General features: G+C 43.1%; 1 protein-coding gene across 2 annotated transcripts in view; it reads right to left on the bottom strand.

Moving 5' to 3' along the window:
• BTK (Bruton tyrosine kinase) overlaps positions 1 to 21,822 on the bottom strand; it is a 555,678-nt gene that overhangs the window by 122,453 nt on the left and 411,403 nt on the right. For both annotated transcript variants that reach the window (XM_085607704.1, XM_085607705.1), the window contains exon 13: positions 13,722 to 13,796. In XM_085607704.1, the coding sequence (XP_085463830.1) occupies positions 13,722 to 13,796 (75 nt within the window). The remainder of the gene's footprint in view (positions 1 to 13,721; positions 13,797 to 21,822) is intronic.

Raw genomic sequence — 21,822 nt, 5'->3', positions numbered from 1 at the left:
AAGGGTAAAATTTACTATTCGCACTCACGTCTGTGCACCAGTAGGAAAAGGGTTGGACTCAGGAGGGATAAAATTCTCTACTCACACAACAGTAGAGAGAGTAGTTCACTTCAAACCAATAACATATTTTAACAACTCTATTAAATAACAAAAAAAATAGAAAATAGAATCCTAAATAAATGTATAAATTATATGTTTAAATGTGAACAAAACATAAACGAATTACATAGGGGCACATGACAATGCCGGTGAAACCACCACTGACAGGCCGTCGGTGATAGTCTTAATTACAGACAACTCTTCAGACCGACTAGCGCATTACGATGCAGGCGGTCAGACCCTTGACTGTCGGGGAATAGTCCACCACCTCTGACAGTATCTACTGATCCCGACGGGGTGGCAGTCGTAATCGTGATCCTGAATGGAAGCAGTGCCTACTCGGGCACGGCCGTCAGCATCACAATGTCCCTTTCCGACTGCCTGTACATGGAGGTCCCACCGTCATGGAAAGGCAGCCTTAAAGGGACTTTGGGGGCTCCAAACAGGGCCCCTGCCCCCTGTGGGTCACTGCTAAGTGGCAAGGGCAGCACATGTGGTGGCCTCCCAAACATCCATTTACCGTGTGGCAAGCACCATCTGGTGCCTGGCACACGGTGCATGGATGTTTAAAATATGTTTTTTTCTACTGCGGCTTGTGCTGCAGCCCTTTTCCGGGCTGCAGCATAAGCCACAGTAGAAAACGGCAGTTTCTGACTGCTTACACGGCGGTCATATCAAAATATGGCAGATGCGACTGCTGACTCCTTGTCAGGTGGTTTCAATCCTGCTGTGTTGGCGGTTGGATGCTGGTCCACCCGCCATCGTAATGAGCCCCATAATTATAAAAAGTTTTTGATAATTATTATCAATTAAAACAAATATTATTCAATTAATTAAAATGCCACACTATATTTCCACAAACATAACAGCCAACAATGAAAATGTTATAGAAATTTAAAAAGTATAACACAATTAACATATTAAATAATAAATGAAACAATTTTTAATAAATGAATAAATCATATTTAATTTATAATGACTTAAATAACTCTCCACCCTGTTCTCCTACAAACACACTAAAACACACATAATATATAACATAAAACATTTAATTACTAAATATTTTTAAAATGTGTCAATTAATTAAATATTTCAATTACATTTAGTAATTAATTAGTAATTAATTATTACTTAATTATCTTCTCACCCTAGTCCTGTACAAACGAAATAAACCACACCTAAAATGTAACTTCACAATTTACATAATTATCAGTTAAATAATTGATAATAAATTAATATTTATCAATATTATTTCTTAATTAACTTCTCACCCTGTACCTCTAAAAATCCAACAACCTGCAACTAAAATATAATTTAGAAAATATATCAATTACAGAATTTACAAATTTATCAATTAAATAATTAATGTTTATTAAGAACTAATTATTAATTATAATTAAATAACTTCCCACTCTTTACCCCTACACACCCCCCAACCTGCACCTAACATGTAACTTAGAAAATATATTAATTATACAATTTGCTTAGTTAATTATAAATTAAATAATGAATATTAATTCAACATTAATTATTAATTAATGATAATTAACATCCTTTTCACCCTGTACCCCGACAAACCCCACAACCCACACCTAAAATATAACTTAAAAAATATATCAGTTACTCAAGTTACATAGTTAATTATCAATTAAATAATTAATTAATATAAAATAAAAAAGTTAATAATAATAATTATAATAAATTAACTTCCCATCCTTCCTCCCTACAAACCCCACAACCACACCTAAAATATACCTTACAAATATATCAATTACGCAATTTACATAAATATCAATTAAATAAATATTATAAATTAAAAATTATGATTTCATCATAATTACTTTATTTCTGACAAGAGAAATTAGAATTAACAATTAAATTAAGTTTAAAAAGAACATAACATGTTACACTATATTTAAAAACATTAACAACAATTATACAAACGATTTATAACATATACAATTAAAATAGATAGTAAAATAGATAAAGATAATTAAAAAATTATATTTTCCACAACTATTTTATAAACAATAGTAACAACACAGATATTACTTCCCTTGAAAAACGATATTTTTGTCAGCAATATTCTGGCATCCCGATATTTGTTTATCATGATATTAAAAACTCGATATTTCTGTGACTCAATATTTTTAACTCAATATTTTGTCCAAATACCGTCTGGTATATTGTTTACAGGTACTGCAGATCGTTCTCTTGAATTGCTTTGTGGGTGATACCCAGAACCTTAAGGTCAGAGAATGTGAGCACCAGTAACCATTGCAATCCATGAAGCATCTGTGAAATGTTTTTCCTTGGATGGATGGATAGTAACAGTCTTGCTGCTTTTTCTGGATTCTATGGCAATGCCATTGTACGTAGTAGGAAGCTCATCAGTACAGGCCATTTCATAATCTCCCCATGACTTCACAAGGATGAGAATGGCCTTCAGGTCTATGGTACCAGTTGAAGGAAGATAAGTAGCTGTATCTGTATAGTATGGACACACATATTGAGACTTCATTCATATGTGGCATTATGGATATTCTGAAGTCCATGGTTGCTCATGTCGTACAGCTTATACTTTCTCAGTAAAAACTGTTTGTTTGTTGGACAACATAAACTTAAAAAATGTGCAAGACTGATTCTACGCACACCATTAGGATATGTTGGCCTAACTCCTCCTAGCTCACAGTGCACCATCTGTACCCATAACCAGGAACGGTACAGGTGGAAATGCAACCTCAGAACATCAGAACCCTGACTCCTCAAGGAAATCATGGTAACAGAACTAGAACCTTTTCGTTTGGTTACTCATGAATAAACAAAGAGTTACACAAGTAATACACAAAATGATGTTTCAATATTTATTGAAGCATAGTGATTCATGAGTAAAATATGTGTGCTGCAATAATCAATAAAAGGAAACAGACTAACGTGATTAGCATAACGAGAATGGTGAAAAAGATAAACAATCCAACCATTGTGCTGTTTACAGAAAATATATGGAAGCGTATGGATACTGTTATATTTACAACTACCTAGCGCTACCTATCCTAGTGTACCTAGGGTGGGTGAATCTGCCAAATCCCTGTAGGGTGATCCATCTCTCCTGTTACCTTTGGGTAAGTGTCATAAGGGTGCCTGGCTTGGTTGACAGCTGGCATCATCCCTCGCAAGAGGTAAACAGGAATCTGCTGGGCTAGAGTTCCAGCATTTGGCGACCTCTCTGTGCCGGCAAAATGCTCCTCTAACTAAACAAGGGAGTGATGTCGTTTACATACTAAACATTACCCATGCTGGCATGCTGTTCCCAGTCAGGCCGCTATTGTTGATTCTATTGTGATAGCTTCGTTGCTAAACGGTCAATACCAAATAACAACATTTTGCGCAGTGAACTTAGCCCTTGTACAGAATGTTCAAGGTATTTGCTAATATGGCTACAAAGGGGAAATATAAGCAAAGCCTGTATAAGTAGAGCCTGTTTCAGAGAACAGTATCCTGCACAGGCACACAAGCAAATGTGTACCAGATGTCATCATGTTTAAGAAAAGAAGGCAACTTAAAAACATGAGCATGTAAAATGGTGGTGTTTCTATTCAGGCCTATATTGTGACCACATCAGACTCCAAGGTTTCTTAACTCTCTTGATGCTGCTGATGAATCTCTTGTCATTTGGGCCAGAGTGTTGTAGTTTGTTAATGCCCCATTGTCCACGTGTCATGATCCACACATTTGTGGCTCTCAACTTTGAATGGGATTTCTTAAAATATAACAGCATTCTTTCAAAGATGGCCAGTGCACATGAATGTGCATGCCCGTATATGGGAGCCCATCCTTGAATGGTCAGCAATACACTTTAAATTGACCTTTCACCTATAGAGCAGCAGTTAGATCCATACAAATGTATTTCTTCCCTATGGGGAAATTATTTATATTTCATTTAAGGGAGAATCAATTCTGGCAGTCATTGCTCTCTATTTTAGATTTTCTTCATTAATTTCGTTAACTTTAAACCTAACATGATTATTGTTCATAGAGCATTTTGCCACAGAATTTATCTTTTAAACACAGGTATATGTAGAAATATTTATTATCCAAAGATTTGAATATTAGTCCTGATCAATATGTTGTCTCACTGGTCAAAATCTAGGGTTATCCCCAATTCCCTTTCCCAGGCCTTCTGAAAAGGGAGTTTATCTACTGTTGAAGGGTTTCTTAAGACAATATAAGTATGGGATACTGCTTGGTCACTGTCATTGTAAGTCAGTAGTAGCTGTTGAAAGAGTATGGTAGCCTTCATACCACCCATATTTACCTGTACTTATGGCACCCAGTGCTTAGTCTGAAATAATTATTGAGTTCTTGTGTACTTTCTCCACTACCCAGAGATCTGGCCTTAACTTTGAGCTTTCCTCATCTTTTTAGTTGTGATTTTTCAGCTATGAAGCCCTTCTCAAGACTACCTTCAAGGCTGATCCACAATAGTAACTGTACTATTGTCATTTAGTGTGAGATACTTTGTCATGTGTTGACTGTTAATGTGGAGCACAACTGAATCTTCAAGGAGAGCATTGTTTGAATACTACAATTGTCACGTTAACTTGGAGTCATGCTCAATCCTTCCTTGGTGCAAGAGAGTGAGGGATGATTCAACAGGTTCCAGGGTCACCTTGCTAAATCCAGGTAGTAACCGAAAAGCCAATTCCCCCCCATCCAGTGTCAGAACTGCTGTACCCTGTAGGGAGCTGATTCTTTACATATTATACCAAAAATAGTTCTATTGTATAGAGAGTCCAGGTATCCCTGATGAGTTAACAGAAGCTTGCTTTAACAATCCTAAGGTGCTCTGTTTGTGGTAGTGTGGTCGAGCAGCCTTAGGGCCTCACGAGTTTGGCAGTCCGATGAACCGCCAAACCCACGGTGGTGGTGCGGCTACTAATGCACCGGTGGCCTGACTACACTATTACAAGTAGGGCGGTCGGACCGCCATGGTAGCCCTGCTGCCGTCAGCAATCCACGATTTCTGGCAGTCTTGCAGCGGTCTGAGGCCCCTAATATGCAGGCATTGCCGCTGCGGCACCGCCAAGCATTTTAGGAGTGTCCTCACTGCCACAGTTTTCATGGCGGTGAGCCCGTCATAAAAACTGGTGGTGAGGAAATAAATGGAGCACTACAGGGCCTTGACAGTCCATGCCCTGCAGGATTGTGCAGTTGTGTTGCCATTGCGTTGCCTCGCTAAGGCTCACCTAAGAGCCTTAGCACTGCTCCGCGGCATGTTGGCTACTGCTGGACCGCCCAACTTGGATTCTAGTCAGAATTCAGTGGGCTGTCTCATTATGGCTTTGGCAGTTTGGCAGCGGGGCGAGGCAAGCTGGGACTGTGGGCCCAGTCCGGTTATACCCACAAGGAGGCACAGTCCTTAAGATGCTCTGGCACGTATGAACACTGTCAGTCCACTTCTCTTTGGGCTGTAGGGCTCGGTGCAGTGGTTCTTTAGGCATTGGGTCTGTGCTGCAGGAAACACTTGCTGTTGAGGTGGCCTACACAAAGAGGCTGCAGGCAGTGACTGAAAGTCCAGTCTGGGCAAACCCAAGGTGGGGTTCGACTCTGGTGGGGCTCAGGACTTCATTGGCACCGTGACCCACTTCGACTTGGGCTGGGGGCAGGGGTGCCGTGGTAAATTCCAGTGTCAGGTTTTCACGGTCCGGAGTCTTCACGGTTCTTCTTAGGTGCCTGCAGGGTGCAGGGAAGTAGCCCCACTACTTCACAGGAGGTACTGGTTTCTCCTTGAAGTGCTGGCAGTTCTCTCAGGCTTTTGGAGTCAGAGAAGCTGCAAGATGAGTTGTCTTTGGTGCAATTGTTGGGGACAGCAGGTGGGCCGGCAGTGTTAGCACCAAGTCAGTTGCTGCTCCTCAGTTCTTGCTCTTCACAGCTCTCTGGTGTCCTTCTTTTTCATAGGTCCTCATAATCTGCTTTCCTAGTGTCAAAGGCTCCCTTAAATACTAGATTTAGGGCCTTTAAAGGGAGTGAAGGGGAGGAGGAGCCTAGCCTGCAGCCGAGATGGCCGCCTAGCTCTTCGGCTCCGCCGACCCTTGCGCCCTTCGTCGATATCCTGGCAAGAATCCTGTGCCTCCGAGCCCTACGCTTACCTGCGCCACGTTCCTGACCACGCTACTGTGACTCCGGTCGAGAACGGAGCTGCCCCGGCGGAGTTGAGCCCCGGTTTCCATTCCGGCCTTCCAAGCGGTCACAGCCGGGCCATTGTTTAGTGGGGACGGCCGGCGGCGACAACGATAGCAGCGGCCGCTGTGGAGAGGGAGGAGCCGGTGCACCGGACCTGGAGCGCGGCGCTGAGATTCTCACAGCCGCCTTTTCCATGCTCGGCTGCCCAGCGCGCCCCGCTCGCAACATTGTATCCGGCTCTCGTATACTGTATCCCGGCCCAGCTGGGAGAGGGCCGGGATCGTTTCTTTGTTGCAGCCTACAGCAGCGGACGCCATCTTCCGCATCGGAAGCCCTGGTCTTGCCGGTGGGTTTCCCTGCGCCACAGATTCCCCTGTCCTTGAGGCCTCTCCACGACCGGCTGCCTCCACGTTTCCGGCACCACCAGGGCCCCGCAGAGAGCTCATCACTTTCCAGATACCGATGGTTGGTGAAGGGGGCTTGCTTCCCGGGGCGCTCGATGGTTGCTTGCCTAAGATGGCGGACGCAACAGCACCCTCCATCCTTGATCCACCGCTGGGGCTTCGCGACATCCTGGCAGCACTGGAGGACCTGCGGTTGGCCTTCCACGACTCTGCCACTGATTTGGAGGACCGGTTTGATTGTACTTTTTCAGCTGGCCATGATGATTCTCCAGTGCGGCATGTTAAGCCACATCGTCAGTCGACTGTCGGTGGATCACCCGAGTTGAGGTATGTGTCAGTGACGGGGGGACGTGTCACAGTGCCCGCTGCGGTACTCTTCGGCTCTGCCTTGGAGGAGTCTGACAATACTGCTCCCTTGGTATGGCCGGAGCTTGTGTCTCAGACGCCGTTTTGCCCATCTCTTTTGTCCTTTGGTGCCACGTTTTTGAGCGTCTTCCTGGACTTGCTTCCTGTACATCGGCCGACCGCTACTCTGGAACTTATGCATCGTCCTGCTCCCTGTTGTACTAGCCACGGCATAGCAGTGGCGCGTTCTGTGGTCCTTTACTATCGAGCTTCACTCCAGTTTGACTTGTCTCTTACACCTCGACTTCTGCAACGGACTCCATGGTGGCCCATCCCGTCCAGGTTGGCTGTACTGCAATTGGATTCTGTTGGACTGCAGATTCGAAGGGGCCAAGGCTGAGGAAGGGGGTTTTTCTTGTTGCACATTGATACGTATATGGCTGGGACTGGGACTTGTGACTGTCGGAGGTACATGTAGCATGGGTGTTGGGTCGGGGCCTGGGGTTGGGTGACCGCGGATAACGATTTTGCTTGCATTGAATAGATCCTTGGCCCTCCTCCGCTCAACCGCGACATTCTTTTTCTTTTTCTTCTCTTTCTCTTCTCCTACATTTCGGGTACTCTTTTGGGGCGACAGACACACTGCTAGGGGGGGTAGGCCGTAGCCTCTGCATGCGTGTAGGGTGGGGGGTATATTTCCTTGTTGTTTTTTTTTTTTTTTCTATGGGCCTCCTTTTTCTTTCTTTCTCTTCTCTTTTTCTCTTCTCCCTTTCTACTCTTTACCTTTCTCGCTTGTTTTTCCCTTTCTCCTTTCTTGGGTCGATGGGAGGATTGGGAACTCGTGGGTAGTGCTTGGGGATCGTCATGTGATATGTTTCTTTTCTATCCTGATTTCATCGAGTGCGATTGATTACCTTACGGATAATGCTTGCTGACTCTTCTGATGATCGTTGCCCACTATAGTCCTAACTGCATTGCTTTGATTCGGATCCTTCCAGACCTGTTGCAATGGACTTATTTCAAAACTTTATAAAAATTAAACCTCATCATCCTGGCGCTCGGCGGCACAATTGTGTATAACGTGACCTGGTCTATTCGTGCTTGTACTGATATGCTGCTGAGTTGTATAATTGCTTGCTGATGTGCCCTTTATTGTCGAGGCCGGCCTGAGGGTTGTAGGCCCGTATTTGTCTGCACATACCGTTAAATAAAGGTTTTCCAAAAAAAAAAAAAAAAAAAAAAAAAGGGAGTGAAGGGTAGCAGCCAATGGGCTACTAACCCTTATGACCACTTCCTGTGGGATGTGGGCATAACTCTGCCCCAGAGTCTTAATTCTACCATCACCAGGATGGCATAATTTCCCTAAATGGGGAACATCAGGAAGCTCACCTTATGGGTGTAACTGGCCTGGCAGTGCACCACGCCTACCCGCATGTCTAATTTCCCACCTGTACTGGTGCCAAATGGGCCCTGGACAGGAGGTTGGAATGTCCCCTGTCTGGGGAAGCTGTGCTTACATATCAAAGGTGGCAAAGGCCTTTGAAGCCTCCTGCCTTGATATGCTGATTACTTAGCCATCCTGCTTGGAGGAGGTGACAACACCTCCGGGCAGAGCAGGCATTGTTTCTTTCATCAGAAAGTGTAGGCTCTCACCTGCAGGGGCTAGATACCTGACTGTGGTGGCAAGCTGGTCGACACCAGTGAGCCAGAATACTAGAGGCTGGTAGTTTTTCAGAGGGCACCTCTAAGGTGTTCTCTGGGTGCATGTATTATTATATCCACCACTGGAATCAGTGTGGGTTTATTAATACAAGGTGAAGCCATCATGTTGCTGAGCATCTCATTTTTACCAATGTCCAGCACATGTACATAAACTGGTTTCCCTGTTCACTTGTGATATTTAAGAATTGACTTGTACATCACAGGGGCACATCTGCTTATGTAGATATGTCCGTACATGTAGTATAGTGCATCCTGCATTAGAGCTGTACGGCCTGCTGTAGGAGTGGCATACCTATACTGCATGCAGTATTTGCAGGCATGGCACACAGGGATGTGTGCCATGACGTGTTTTCACTTTTGTCTGCACCAAGACAAGCAGCCTGCAATGGCAGTTAGCATGTAGGTGCTGAGGGGTCAGTTAGGGTTGCACAATACATGCTGCAGCCCATGGGGACCCTCTTTAGCCTCCCTGCCCTAGCTACCTTGGGTACCACTTACTAGGGACTTACAGGAGATGCTAAAGGTATTGCCAATTGTGGGGGCAACTGTTCAGTTTAGGGCAAGAGACCTGGCACTGGGGACCAGGTTAGCTTGAACCCAGCGCACTTCTGTCAAAATTGCATTAGATACAAGTCAAAAAGTAGGGGTGACCATATCTAAAAGGGGTGCTTTCAAACATTCCCCCACATCTATTTTGTATTTTCTCCTTTGTCCTATCTATACCTAGTTCAAGGTTGCCCCCCAATGTCAGTTGTCTCAATGCCCAAGCCATGATAGTATTCATTGTTTCTCTTAGGAGATATGCATGACCTTGGTTTGGCGCATAAACCAATGCTAATATTAGGAGAGACCCATAGTAAGTGAGTGCCACCACCCGTCTACCTTTCTTGTCCTTTTAATGGTCTTCAACTCTAAATTCAGATATATGATGTATAGCAATTTCCATCCCACTTTCTGATGAAAGAAATTATATGGGCTAGTATCATGAGTGGGAACATTGTGTATCAACAGTGGGTTCAGGAGCCCCATGTCGGTATTGAACTAGTTCAATTCACGTAATATTTCCAATGATTCATTTGAGCTATTATGAGCCCTGATTTTATATGTGGTCATAGTAAACCTCATTTTCTGTGAGATGTCTGGTGAGTGCTCCCTTGCTCTCTGATGCATGTTTTTTATTTTTATTTTGGGGTTTCACTAACATTGGATGATTATTGTGTGTATTCTTGATCGTAGCGCTGTTGCTCATCTAACTGTGCTGATAAATTGTTTTTAAATGTTTGTCTGCATGTTACTGCGTTTCACAGTTTTAAAAAAAAATAAGTTGTTTATTTCTATATGTTGCGGATGAACCGCGTTGGCTGTGCTCGTTCGTGTATGAAAATTAATATAGAATAATTTTTTTAAAAAAAATTCTGACCAACATAGCAAATCTGATTATTTATGTACTTTGATTTGTGTGTATCCTCTCTCATGTATAAAAAAATACCTTTATGTTGGGCTATTTGGTAGTAAACTTATAGAGGTGGGCAGCAAGTGAACATACTTTGTGGGACTTACAGGTGGTGCGGTACAGTGATCCTCAGCTACCTTCCATCTTTGTATCTATCTGGTCCATGTGCCTTGTCATCTGTTGCTCTATTTACTTCGGACCTTATTCCTGGGTCTGGAAGGCGGGGTACTATCCCTCCTCCCGAAACTCATCTTTTCCCAAAAGCTGTCTCTCGAAAAACCTAACTTGAGGAAATTCTCTCAAAAATGCCTTACCCACCATATTTTCCCCCCTTCTTGCTATTGGTGAAGGAAGAATAGGCAAAGAAAGAATAGGCAAATGGTATAGTCAGACTGAAGTATTAAAGGATACCCCCACCCAGCAGCATTTCCGATTCCACTCCCAGGTCCCAACTTCACCGTTCTTTAGCCCACTCTGCCACCCCAGTTCAGACATGGCCATATGCAAATCAGTCTGACCCTGTGCCTCATGGGAACAGTCCAGCCCGAACTGCCAAGCCATGCCTTCTCTGGACCAGAAACAAGCTTCCTAGGACCGGTTTCTGGCATTTCAGCCGTCTTCAGGCAGGCTTGCTTGAATCCAGTGGCAAAGTGAGCAAGGGACTCACGTCTGAGCATACCCTGCCAACTTATGGCGAACAAAGCGGTACAAAAGGGGGTGGTGATGGACGGAGCATCAGAACCAATCAAACACTCACACCCAGTCAACAGATCTGGGTTTGATCCATCACCGTTCTTTAGCCCACTCTGCCACCCCAGTTCAGACATGGCCATATGCAAATCAGTCTGACCCTGTGCCTCATGGGAACAGTCCAGCCCGAACTGCCAAGCCATGCCTTCTCTGGACCGGAAACAAGCTTCCTAGGACCGGTTTCTGGCATTTCAGCCGTCTTCAGCCAGGCTTGCTTGAATCCAGTGGCAAAGTGAGCAAGGGACTCACGTCTGAGCATACCCTGCCAACTTATGGCGAACAAAGCGGTACAAAAGGGGGTGGTGATGGACGGAGCATCAGAACCAATCAAACACTCACACCCAGTCAACAGATCTGGGTTTGATCCATCACCGTTCTTTAGCCCACTCTGCCACCCCAGTTCAGACATGGCCATATGCAAATCAGTCTGACCCTGTGCCTCATGGGAACAGTCCAGCCCGAACAGCCCGATTTGCATATGGCCATGTCTGAACTGGGGTGGCAGAGTGGGCTAAAGAACGGTGATGGATCAAACCCGGATCTGTTGACTGGGTGTGAGTGTTTGATTGGTTCTGATGCTCCGTCCATCACCACCCCCTTTTGTACCGCTTTGTTCGCCATAGGTTGGCAGGGTATGCTCAGACGTGAGTCCCTTGCTCAGTTTGCCACTGGATTCAAGCAAGCCTGGATGAAGACGGCTGAACTGCCAGAAACCGGTACTAGGAAGCTTGTTTCCGGTCCAGGAAAGGCATGGCTTGGCAGTTCGGGCTGGACTGTTCCCATGAGGCACAGGGTCAGACTGATTTGCATATGGCCATGTCTGAACTGGGGTGGCAGAGTGGGCTAAAGAACGGTGATGGATCAAACCCGGATCTGTTGACTGGGTGTGAGTGTTTGATTGGTTCTGATGCTCTGTCCATCACCACCCCCTTTTGTACCGCTTTGTTCGCCATAGGTTGGCAGGGTATGCTCAGACGTGAGTCCCTTGCTCACTTTGCCACTGGATTCAAGCAAGCCTGGCTGAAGACGGCTGAAATGCCAGAAACCGGTCCTAGGAAGCTTGTTTCCGGTCCAGGAAAGGCATGGCTTGGCAGTTCGGGCTGGACTGTTCCCATGAGGCACAGGGTCAGACTGATTTGCATATGGCCATGTCTGAACTGGGGTGGCAGAGTGGGCTAAAGAACGGTGATGGATCAAACCCGGATCTGTTGAGTGGGTGTGAGTGTTTGATTGGTTCTGATGCTCCGTCCATCACCACCCCCTTTTGTACCATCTTGTTCCTGGCTCCTCCCTATAGCTATATTTTAACAATTGATTCATATTGTTGTACTGAGCGCACAAGGTGACAAAAAATAAACTTTGTTCATCACTTCCCCTACTTGCATCATCACTAAGGACTACATGTTGTATTGGAGATCTGCAACCACCCATTCTCTCATGTTAAGACCCATCTCTTGATGAGCCAAATTACATATGTCTTAAAGAAACTCATGCACAAGGAAGAATGATGCACTCAGGCACTGCCTTGGCTGGGCACACATAGCTAGAGTGAACAGTGTTCCACTAGTACTCTCGTTGCTTTGCAGCTTCCTAGCCATCAACATCTTCTGACATTCTCACAAGGAGAAGAGCGAGGGGGGTTGGAAAACAGATTGGAGTGGTTGTTCACATCCAACACCTAGGAAAGCGTAAAGATGCCATGTTTTGCAACTTCCTGACAAGTGGATGGGAAAGTGGAAGCAAAAACCACAGTAGCCTACACTAGGAAATGGAATCTCCAAGGTGGGCTCTGCTGGGGATTGCTCCACACCAAACTAGCCAGAGTGTCCCTATCCCAGGTGCATGTGGCTATAACCTCTCTGGATGCTTGAGCCTAGTGAATAGGAGTAAGGCCATTGGATTTCCTCTTTATATCGTTGGCCACAGTAATGTAAAGACAGGGAGAGGGCTAGGGTTAATGAAGGGTGAATCTATCCCACACAAGGCATCACTGACATCCTAGAAGTCTATAATAGTCTGCTTGTTCTTTGAATCTTCTACTCATATTGTCTCTTATTGAGCTACATTTTTGTGAGAATCAGGGAAGAAGTGTAGATACAAGGCTGTCTTGGAGGCCTCAAGGGCGTATGTGAGGGATTAGTGCTAAGGGAGGGACTGCTTCATAGCTCAACAATCCTCGCTCCGTTCCACACTAGCAGAGGGAGTAGATGGCCACTCTGGGACTAGATTATTTTCATTCTGCCATTACACAAAGGTGACAATTCTTGACACAAAGATAGCGATCCCAAGCATAGTTGTGGATATTCCATTTCATAAGGGCGGCCATCACTGACATAATGGCATCCCACCTATATTGTGGGCATCCTTGACATATTGTTTCCATCCATGGCATTATAATGGCCATGCTTGGCATAATGTTGCCATGCCAAGCTGTGACATTGGGTTTATATGCTTGCCTAGTGCGGTCTTCGTTTTCATGAATTGTGGTCTATATATATTGGGCCTTCCTAGTCATAATTTTGAAAATCTCGTCGCAGGGATGATTAGTTTTAGCTTAATCAGACTCTTTCCTGTGGTGCCAAGTCTCAGCATATTGTGTGCATTTTATGTACAATGGTTAACATCTTAGACATAGTGGTGGTTATCCTACGCTTGATGATGGTGAAGGCCTAATAGTTGCCACTCATGGCAACCGGTGTGTCAAAGGTTTTATTGGCACAGTGCTACAACCTGCTGTCATTTTATTCAAATGTTATAGTCTTTACCATAGCCCAGACCAGCCGTCGACGGCGCATTCTTCTTCTGTGAGGACACAGGGTACTTCAGTCTAGATATGAGGCCTGAAATACAAACACAACATTGCCCATTATTCACATAATATTATCAGAAAGGGTGAACATAACGAAATAAGGCAATTATCATTCTCGTCTTCTAGCAAAGCTCTAGGATGTTCCTCTGTTAAATCATATAAAAGATCTGCAGGGAATGCACTATTTTGTAGTTTTGTTTTAACCGACGTTATATCTTTAAATAACGCATATTGCTCTTTTGTACTAATTGCCCTACTTCGTGAAAGAGCACCACCCGGTACTTAGAATGGGGCCTCGCAGACACGAACTGTTTCAAGTCTGCCAGAGGGAGAACTGTAAATCACAATATCAGGCTTAGTTTTTTCGGAAACCCACTGGAGGGCGATGGATAATTAATATTAATGAACTGTGGCAGGTGCAGAACCCACTGTGGGGAACAACAAAGGAGACACTGAACACTACATACCCCAGGATGCATCACACTATTGATGTTGTCACGGGACCACTGGAGGGCAATTAGTACAAAATGCTAGCAAGGGGGAGTGTTCTCTTTGAAAACTGCGCAGCCTCAGACTTGCCTGTGAACAAGGAGTCTTTTACTCAGAAACCTTGTAACCGTGACCAAGGTCTCAGGGAGACCGAAACGCGTTGGTTATTTGGTGGAATTATGCCCGTATAAAAGGAAAAATTGGATTAAAGCTGTAAAACTTTATCCGTGAGTGCGCTCCATTTCTGCTGTTGAAGAAGGTTTTTGAAATATAATCCCGCTTGGCTCTGCCGTACAGTCTGCATCGCAGTGAAGGCGCTGAAATACCCAGCGAAAGTGAGCTGTCAAGCAGTTGGAGATATTTATATATATATATATATCATGTGATCAAGGCCTGTGGTGGGCTGAAACGCGTAGTGGTGAAATTTGCACCCTGAAAATAAACGACTGAAAACAGCAAATTTTGGTGGTCCGTTCCATTTTGTTCCGAGTGGAGGAGTAGCGGAATTCAGGAATATATATGTCATATATATATATATATATATTACCTACTGGCGGTCGCCAGTAGGTAGTTATAGTTAGGACCTAGTTTCCATAGGAAACTCATTTTTTGTTTTTCCAATAACTTTGGCGCCGGTTGACAAATCTTCGTGAAATTTTCAAAACTTATGGCCCGTTACGGTCAGCTCCTATCCAAAAAGTTTCGGGGTGATTTGCCAAGCGGGGGCCGAGAAAAAAGGGGGATCCCAAAACTTGTTTTCTCCATGTTAATTCCCATAGGAAACTTTAGACACGGCTACTGCCCGAACTGCTGAACGGAATTACACCATATTTCACAAAAAGGTAGTGTTGGTTCAAAAAGCGCCCTTTTTTAAAATGATGTAATCCATTCAGTAGTTGCAGAAAAATAAAAAAATTGAGGTAAAAAAATCAATTTCCCATAGGAAACTTTAGACACGGTTACAGCCAAAACTGCTGAACGGAATTACACCAAATTTGGCAAAAAGGTAGCGGAACGCCACCTAACAGACAGTACATGTTACAGAAAAGCAGCATATCAGGATATGAAACTCACTAAAGAACTTGTATTTAAAAATCTAGGCCAATGGAAGAAAGAGAGATTGTTGAGCAAGAATGAATATAACTTTCTTAATAATTATCACCCAATCACACCAACTTTGCATTTGATTCCAAAGGTTCATAAAAATGTCAGCCCAGTTCCTGGACGTCCTATTATCTCCTCCCAGAAAAGCTTACTGGAAGCCATGTCTAAATATGTTGGTTTTTATTTACATGAACATGTTGAAAACCTTCCATCATTTATTAAGGATACAGGACATTTTTTAACCAAATTACAGGCAGTAACCTGGAATCAGGAATATACATGGATTGTCATGGACATTTGCTCCCTTTATACGAGCATTAACCATACTGATGGGTTGGAAGCAGTAAAATTCTATTTAGCAACCAGAAATGTACAATTCTTCCAACATAATACCATGATAATCAAAATGATTGAACTTTGTTTACTCAACAATTAATTCACTTTTAACAAAGAAGTGTTTCATCAACTGCGCGGGGTGGCTATGGGGGCATGTTTCTCTCCCACCTACGCATGCTTGGATGTGGGGTGGTGAGAGGAACATGTCCTGAGGTGCACCCACAAACAGATGTTTGACACACATGTACTTGAGTGGTGGCGTTTTATTGATGATGTTTGTGTTATTTGGAAAGGTTCAGAGGAGGAGGCCCGGAGTTTTGTTAACATCATTAATGTGAATGATCTAACTTTAGAATTCACAGCCCATATCAGCAAACAGAAAGTTGAATTCTTAGATGTGGAAATCTATGTTAGCAACAACACCTTACAAACAAAATTACATAGAAAGGTGACAGCAGGTAATTCAATATTACACGCCAGTAGCTCTCACCCCAGACACTAATAAAAAGTATACCATACAGGGAACTTTAGAGAACTAAGATAATTTGCAGTCTAGACACTGATCTCAAAGAATGTCAGGATGCAGCAGTACAGAGATTCTTAGCAAGGGGATACAAGATGAAAAATTGGAAAATCGCATTGGCAAAGGCTAACTAGATGGAAACCATAGTCAATCCCAACATTATCCCCATGAATGTTGAGGTTTGTAATGACCCACATACTAGAAGTGATCCCATAAGACTGATTACAACTTTCAGTCACCAGGAGAAGCAGATAAGGAGAATAATAAACAACAACTAGCGCATTGTCAAGACTGACATTACGTTATCACAATTGTTACCTGATCTGCCCTCGATAATGTTTAGATGGGCTCACTCTATGAGGGATGCGTTGGTAAAAACTAGCCCAGATGTTACTGCTCCCAAAAATTGGTTATCAAACAGGACAGGCTTTTATAAATGCAGCTCTTGCCGAGCTTGTACGTTTGGGGTCAATAAGCAAGAGTATATTGATGCATTTGAACCTACACCTATTAAAATCAAGGGAATGTTTACATGTAGGACAGAGTTTGCGGTTTACATCCTCGAATGCTCTTGTCACCTACAATATGAGGGTAGCACTAAGCTGCAGGTATTTAATCGAATCCTGCAGCACCTTCGTGCAATAGTCAATTCAGACCCCAGCTACCCTGTTGCTCGGCATTTTAAGTTAGTCCATAATAACAACTTAAATGACCTCAGATATTTTGTCATTGATGCAGTGCCTAGGCTACCAAGGGACGGTAACAGGGAGAGAAAATTAAGCCAGTTGGAGACCCAATATATCTTATCGCTTGACACAAAGATGCCTAAAGGATTAAACACGGGGGAAGATATGTACAATTTTTTATAAAGATAAGAATTTAAGTTGGTTTCTGAGTACAAGTCTATCTGTTTTAGAATTGCGTCATAATAAATAGTGTGTATATATATTAGTTTTCTATCCGATTTTTAAGACCTTGTTTTACTCAAATATTTTAACCCTGTTTTTACCTACCCGGTTTTTACATGGTTTTTATTGAGATTACTCGGTTTATTATTGGTTTTATGGAACTATTTATATACTCCTATTATTATTACTATCCCCGTACTGTATTTCTGAGTTGTGCAATATGAAATGAGTTTCTATAATGATCAGATATTGATGACACAGTTGCAGTGTATTCAAGCACATAACTCACTGCTATATGCGTTGATGTCCCCCAATTAATATGATACATTAGTATTGAATCATGATGCAATGTTCAATAAGCACTATTAAGCATCAGATATATATATGCACTTGCATTTCAAAGGTATAAATTATATATCTTAATTTGCTTGCCTTTAACCTGTTTTAGACATCTAGTTGTTTTAGCTATGATATTTTGATAGCTAATTTTAACTATGGACGTTCTAATTTTGCACTAGCACTTTATTTAGTTATTTGCACCCACTCTCCTTATATGTACTGAGTGACATTAATTTGCCATTAACTGCACTGAATTTGGTCTTGTTTTCATCAAGGGAATGTATAATATTGATTAACTAATGTTTTCGGCCACTTGGCCATAAATACTGGCATAGGTTTTTCAATGTTCAAATTAATGACGTTGACATTTTTGGTGCAATCTTAATGCAAGGAAGTATGTTTTCTATCTCTACTAGAGTGGGGGGAGTGTTTCACCCAGGTTCGCGTCACTTTAAAAGGTTGTCTATGACTCAAGTACGTCATGTGATCAAGACCGGGGAGACCTGGTCGAAACGCGTCATGCTGGAGGATTACGCTGCAATAAAGCACTTTGAAAATTAGCTTGTGGTGGTCCGTGCCTGATTCCTGAAAGGAGTGAACGTCAGGAGCTTTGTTCTACATATATATATATTCACTGAAAAAACCATAGGTTTCAGGGGTGTTATAGTTAGCTGGACTTTTCACTTGTACAAAACCATTGAAATTCCCCCGTTATAGTTAGTTCAGCTAACTATAACTCGCGCGCCCGCAATGCACTGCTGATGACGTCACATATTACATTACTCATGACATGGTCAGTGACATCACTCATGACATCACTGATGACATCTCAAATGACATCACTGATGACATCACTGATGACATCATCCAGGGAATGTGTGTTTTTCTGAAAATTAAATATGTTTTATATATGTATATCTCAATGTCGTTGGAAGAATAAATGGGTATATAAGTGTCTAAATGGATGATTTGTTTTTGAAAAATTGATTGTGTAACTGACTGATTAAGTGTATCATAGTGAATACATGGCTTAGTGATTAATGTTTAAATATGTAAATATCTGTATCAGTCTCTCACTTTGTGTAAAAGTGGCTGCATGGGTTGGTGAGTAGCTACATGGGTGTCTATATAGGTTATTAGTTGGTTTTTTGAGTATCAGTCTGAGTGTCTGCATGGTTCGGTGGGGGTATTACGTAGTGCATAGGTGCATGAATGAGTGACTCACTGTTTGTATGTGTTGAAGACAGCATGTGTGCAGGACTGTATGGGTGGATGAGTGTGTGTATGGGTGTGTTAGTGAGTGAATGACTGTCTCAATAGTGTCTTTATGAGTAACTACATATGTTTTAAACTAGTATATGTGACTATTGGTGTATATAAGTGAGTATATGTGAAAGTGAGAAATTGAAAGAGTTCCTGTATGAATAAGTATGTGTTTCTATAAGGGATTGTTTAAAAGACTAAGTATGTGTAAGTTTCCGTAGAAGTAAGTGTGGTGGTGTGTGTATAACTGTATATGCAAGTAAATGTATGTTTGATTCTTTATTAGCATGAGTGACTATGTGTGTGAGTAACTCTATGGTTGAGTGGCATTGTGTAACAGGATGTATAGGTGTATGAGTACATATGATGAGTGAGTACATGTATGAGTGACTGTATAGGTCTGTTGGTGAATGAGTGGATGTGTATGTGGATCTTAGAATTACTGAAGAGGTTGTTGTAACTGGTATTGGTATGTCCATTGTTTTGAAAATTTTAGTCTCTATTTTTGAATGTGTGTATCAAAGGTTATATTAGGGTGAGAGGAGGTCTGCCACTCTATCACAAGGATGATGTCATCAGTGATGTCATCAGTGATGTCATTTGAGATGTCATCAGTGATGTCATCAGTGATGTCACTGACCATGTCATGAGTGATGTAATATGTGACGTCATCAGCAGTGCATTGCGGGCGCGCGAGTTATAGTTAGCTGAACTAACTATAACGGGGGAATTTCAATGGTTTTGTACAAGTGAAAAGTCCAGCTAACTATAACACCCCTGAAACCTATGGTTTTTTCAGTGAATTTCTGAGGTTTTTTAAATGCTAATTCCTAACTATAACGTGCCTGAAACCTATGGTTTTTTCTGTGAATTTCAAAGGTTTTTTAAATGCTAATTTCTAACTATGCCTACAGAGATAAGACATGTGAAGATAGAAGAAAAAACACACAGAAAGAAAAAAAAAGAAATGCAGAAAGAAGCAACATAAGTCCTCAAAGACGAAGAAAAGTGCAGGAAGAAGGATAACGTGCAGAAAGAACAAAAAGAAGAGCAGAAAGAAGCCTTGTTGCAAAATCATCCTGTACCCTCAACTTTTTCAGATGGATACTGGTGGTAACTGAGTCTGACTAACCAGTCCTAGAGCCAGTGCTATGTTAAAAGACACTTAGAATACAGTGAAAACGCCTACATACACTAGGAAACATTATGCGTTGGGGTCCCTCTGTGATTAGCATGACCTCTTCGGTAAGCCCCTAGTATATAATAGGGCAGGGGGATTAAATCTACCTCTTAAAACAGGCCACAGGGCGTTTTTGCACACGTTAACTCAGGCCCCGTCCCCTCCCTTCACCACTGTGTAAACACGCCCTGTGTCCGTTTTTAGTTGGGAGATTAAGTTCATTTGAATCCTGAGGGTCCCTAGGGTCCAACTAGCCCACTAGGTACCTCCAGTAAGTGCCATAGAGCTGCGTTGCAGAGAGGTGTAAAAAGTGGCACGGCCTGGACCACATCTCTGCAATGCAGCTCAGTGCCGCTTACTGGAAGCACTTGGTGGGCTAGTTAGCCCCCAGGGGCCCTCAGTATTGAAGGGAAATTATATCCCCAATTTAAAACGTGCCATAGTGCGTGTTTGCACACGTCACCTCAGGCCCCGTCCCCTCCCTTCACCACTGTGTAAACGCGCCCTGTGGCTGTTCTAAGTTGAGAGATTAAGTCCCCTTGAATCCTAAGGGTCCCTAGGGTCAAACTAGACCACTAGGTACCTCCAGTAAGCGCCACAGAGCTGTGTTGCAGAGAGGTGTAAAAAGGGGCTTGGCCTCAGAACACCTGTCTGCAGCGCAGCTCCCTGGCGCATACTGGAGATGCCTGTTGGGCTAGTTGGCCCTCAGGGACCGTCAGTATTGAAGAGGAATTAATTCCCCAACTTACAATTCGCCAGGGGGCGCGTTTGCAGAGTGCTGCAAGGAGGGGGCGTGGCCTCCGGCACAAAGCCAGTCTTTTATTTATTTTAATTTTTTAAGAAGGGGGGCTGTGTGGTTCCCCTTCTTATTCTAATTTATTGGCCCTGATGACCCCATCCCCCAGGGCCTGTCTCCTAATTATATTTTTTTGACCCCAATCCCCAGGTCCGGCCACTGTTTTTTATTATTTTAAAAAATATATATATTTATAGACACACCTAGGACATGCTGGACAAACCGTACGTATCTATCACCATGACGATTTGCGTGATATTCATTAAAAGGCGACTATGCATACAATGAATCCACGTGGAATGTATTTACACCACTAGTGAAGCTCTGACATGTCTGATGCCCTACCGTGGCTAATCCCGGTAGACACCCTTGTCGTTTATTTATACAAACATGGGTAGCTATTGACGGGCACATTTAATACACATGCACACCAAGCCATTCAAAGGGGATTCGACAAAAATTCGACCAAAACTATGCAAGAAACCCCCCTCATGGTTAATAAAACACACATCCACTGCCGGATGTGTAATACTTTTTATTTTACTCTCTGGAAAGGGGACGAACATCACTTGAGAGTCGCAGCGCGCTCCTGGCAGAGCCCAATGCTGTGTTACACCCACCATTGCCTGCTGAGTGCCACACACCTCTGTGTTGTATTCCACTAGCTAGTGCATATGCTATTACACTCTCTAGCCCATGTGCACTGTAACACCACCCCGTGAATATGTCATGCCACACTTGTCTTCGCACGGGTTATATTGCCCCATCTAACGTGCCTTCCTCGATGCCTATGTTATAACACACAGTGCTATGCCATACATATTACAATCTGGGATCCATATCTTTGTCACAGTGCATATGCAACGTTACACTCCCCAGCACATATTTTATATTACAACTTTAGAGACTAGTTAGGTTACACAACACTGCCCTGTGCATATTACACTCCAAGGCGCATATCGCATAGCACGCGCTAGTGCCTGTGCTATCTCGCGCTCTCCAATGAATCTGTAATTGCGCACAATGTATTGCATATTATATTTCACGCCCGGTTCATCTTATATCACACTTTTTGGTGCATAGTTTATACCATACACTATATCTTGTTTTCATTTTCAA

Source organism: Triturus cristatus, chromosome 5_2 (assembly GCF_964204655.1).
Source record: "Triturus cristatus chromosome 5_2, aTriCri1.1, whole genome shotgun sequence".
Classification (NCBI taxonomy): Eukaryota; Metazoa; Chordata; class Amphibia; order Caudata; family Salamandridae; genus Triturus; species Triturus cristatus.
This window is presented reverse-complemented; position numbering and strand designations above follow the sequence as displayed.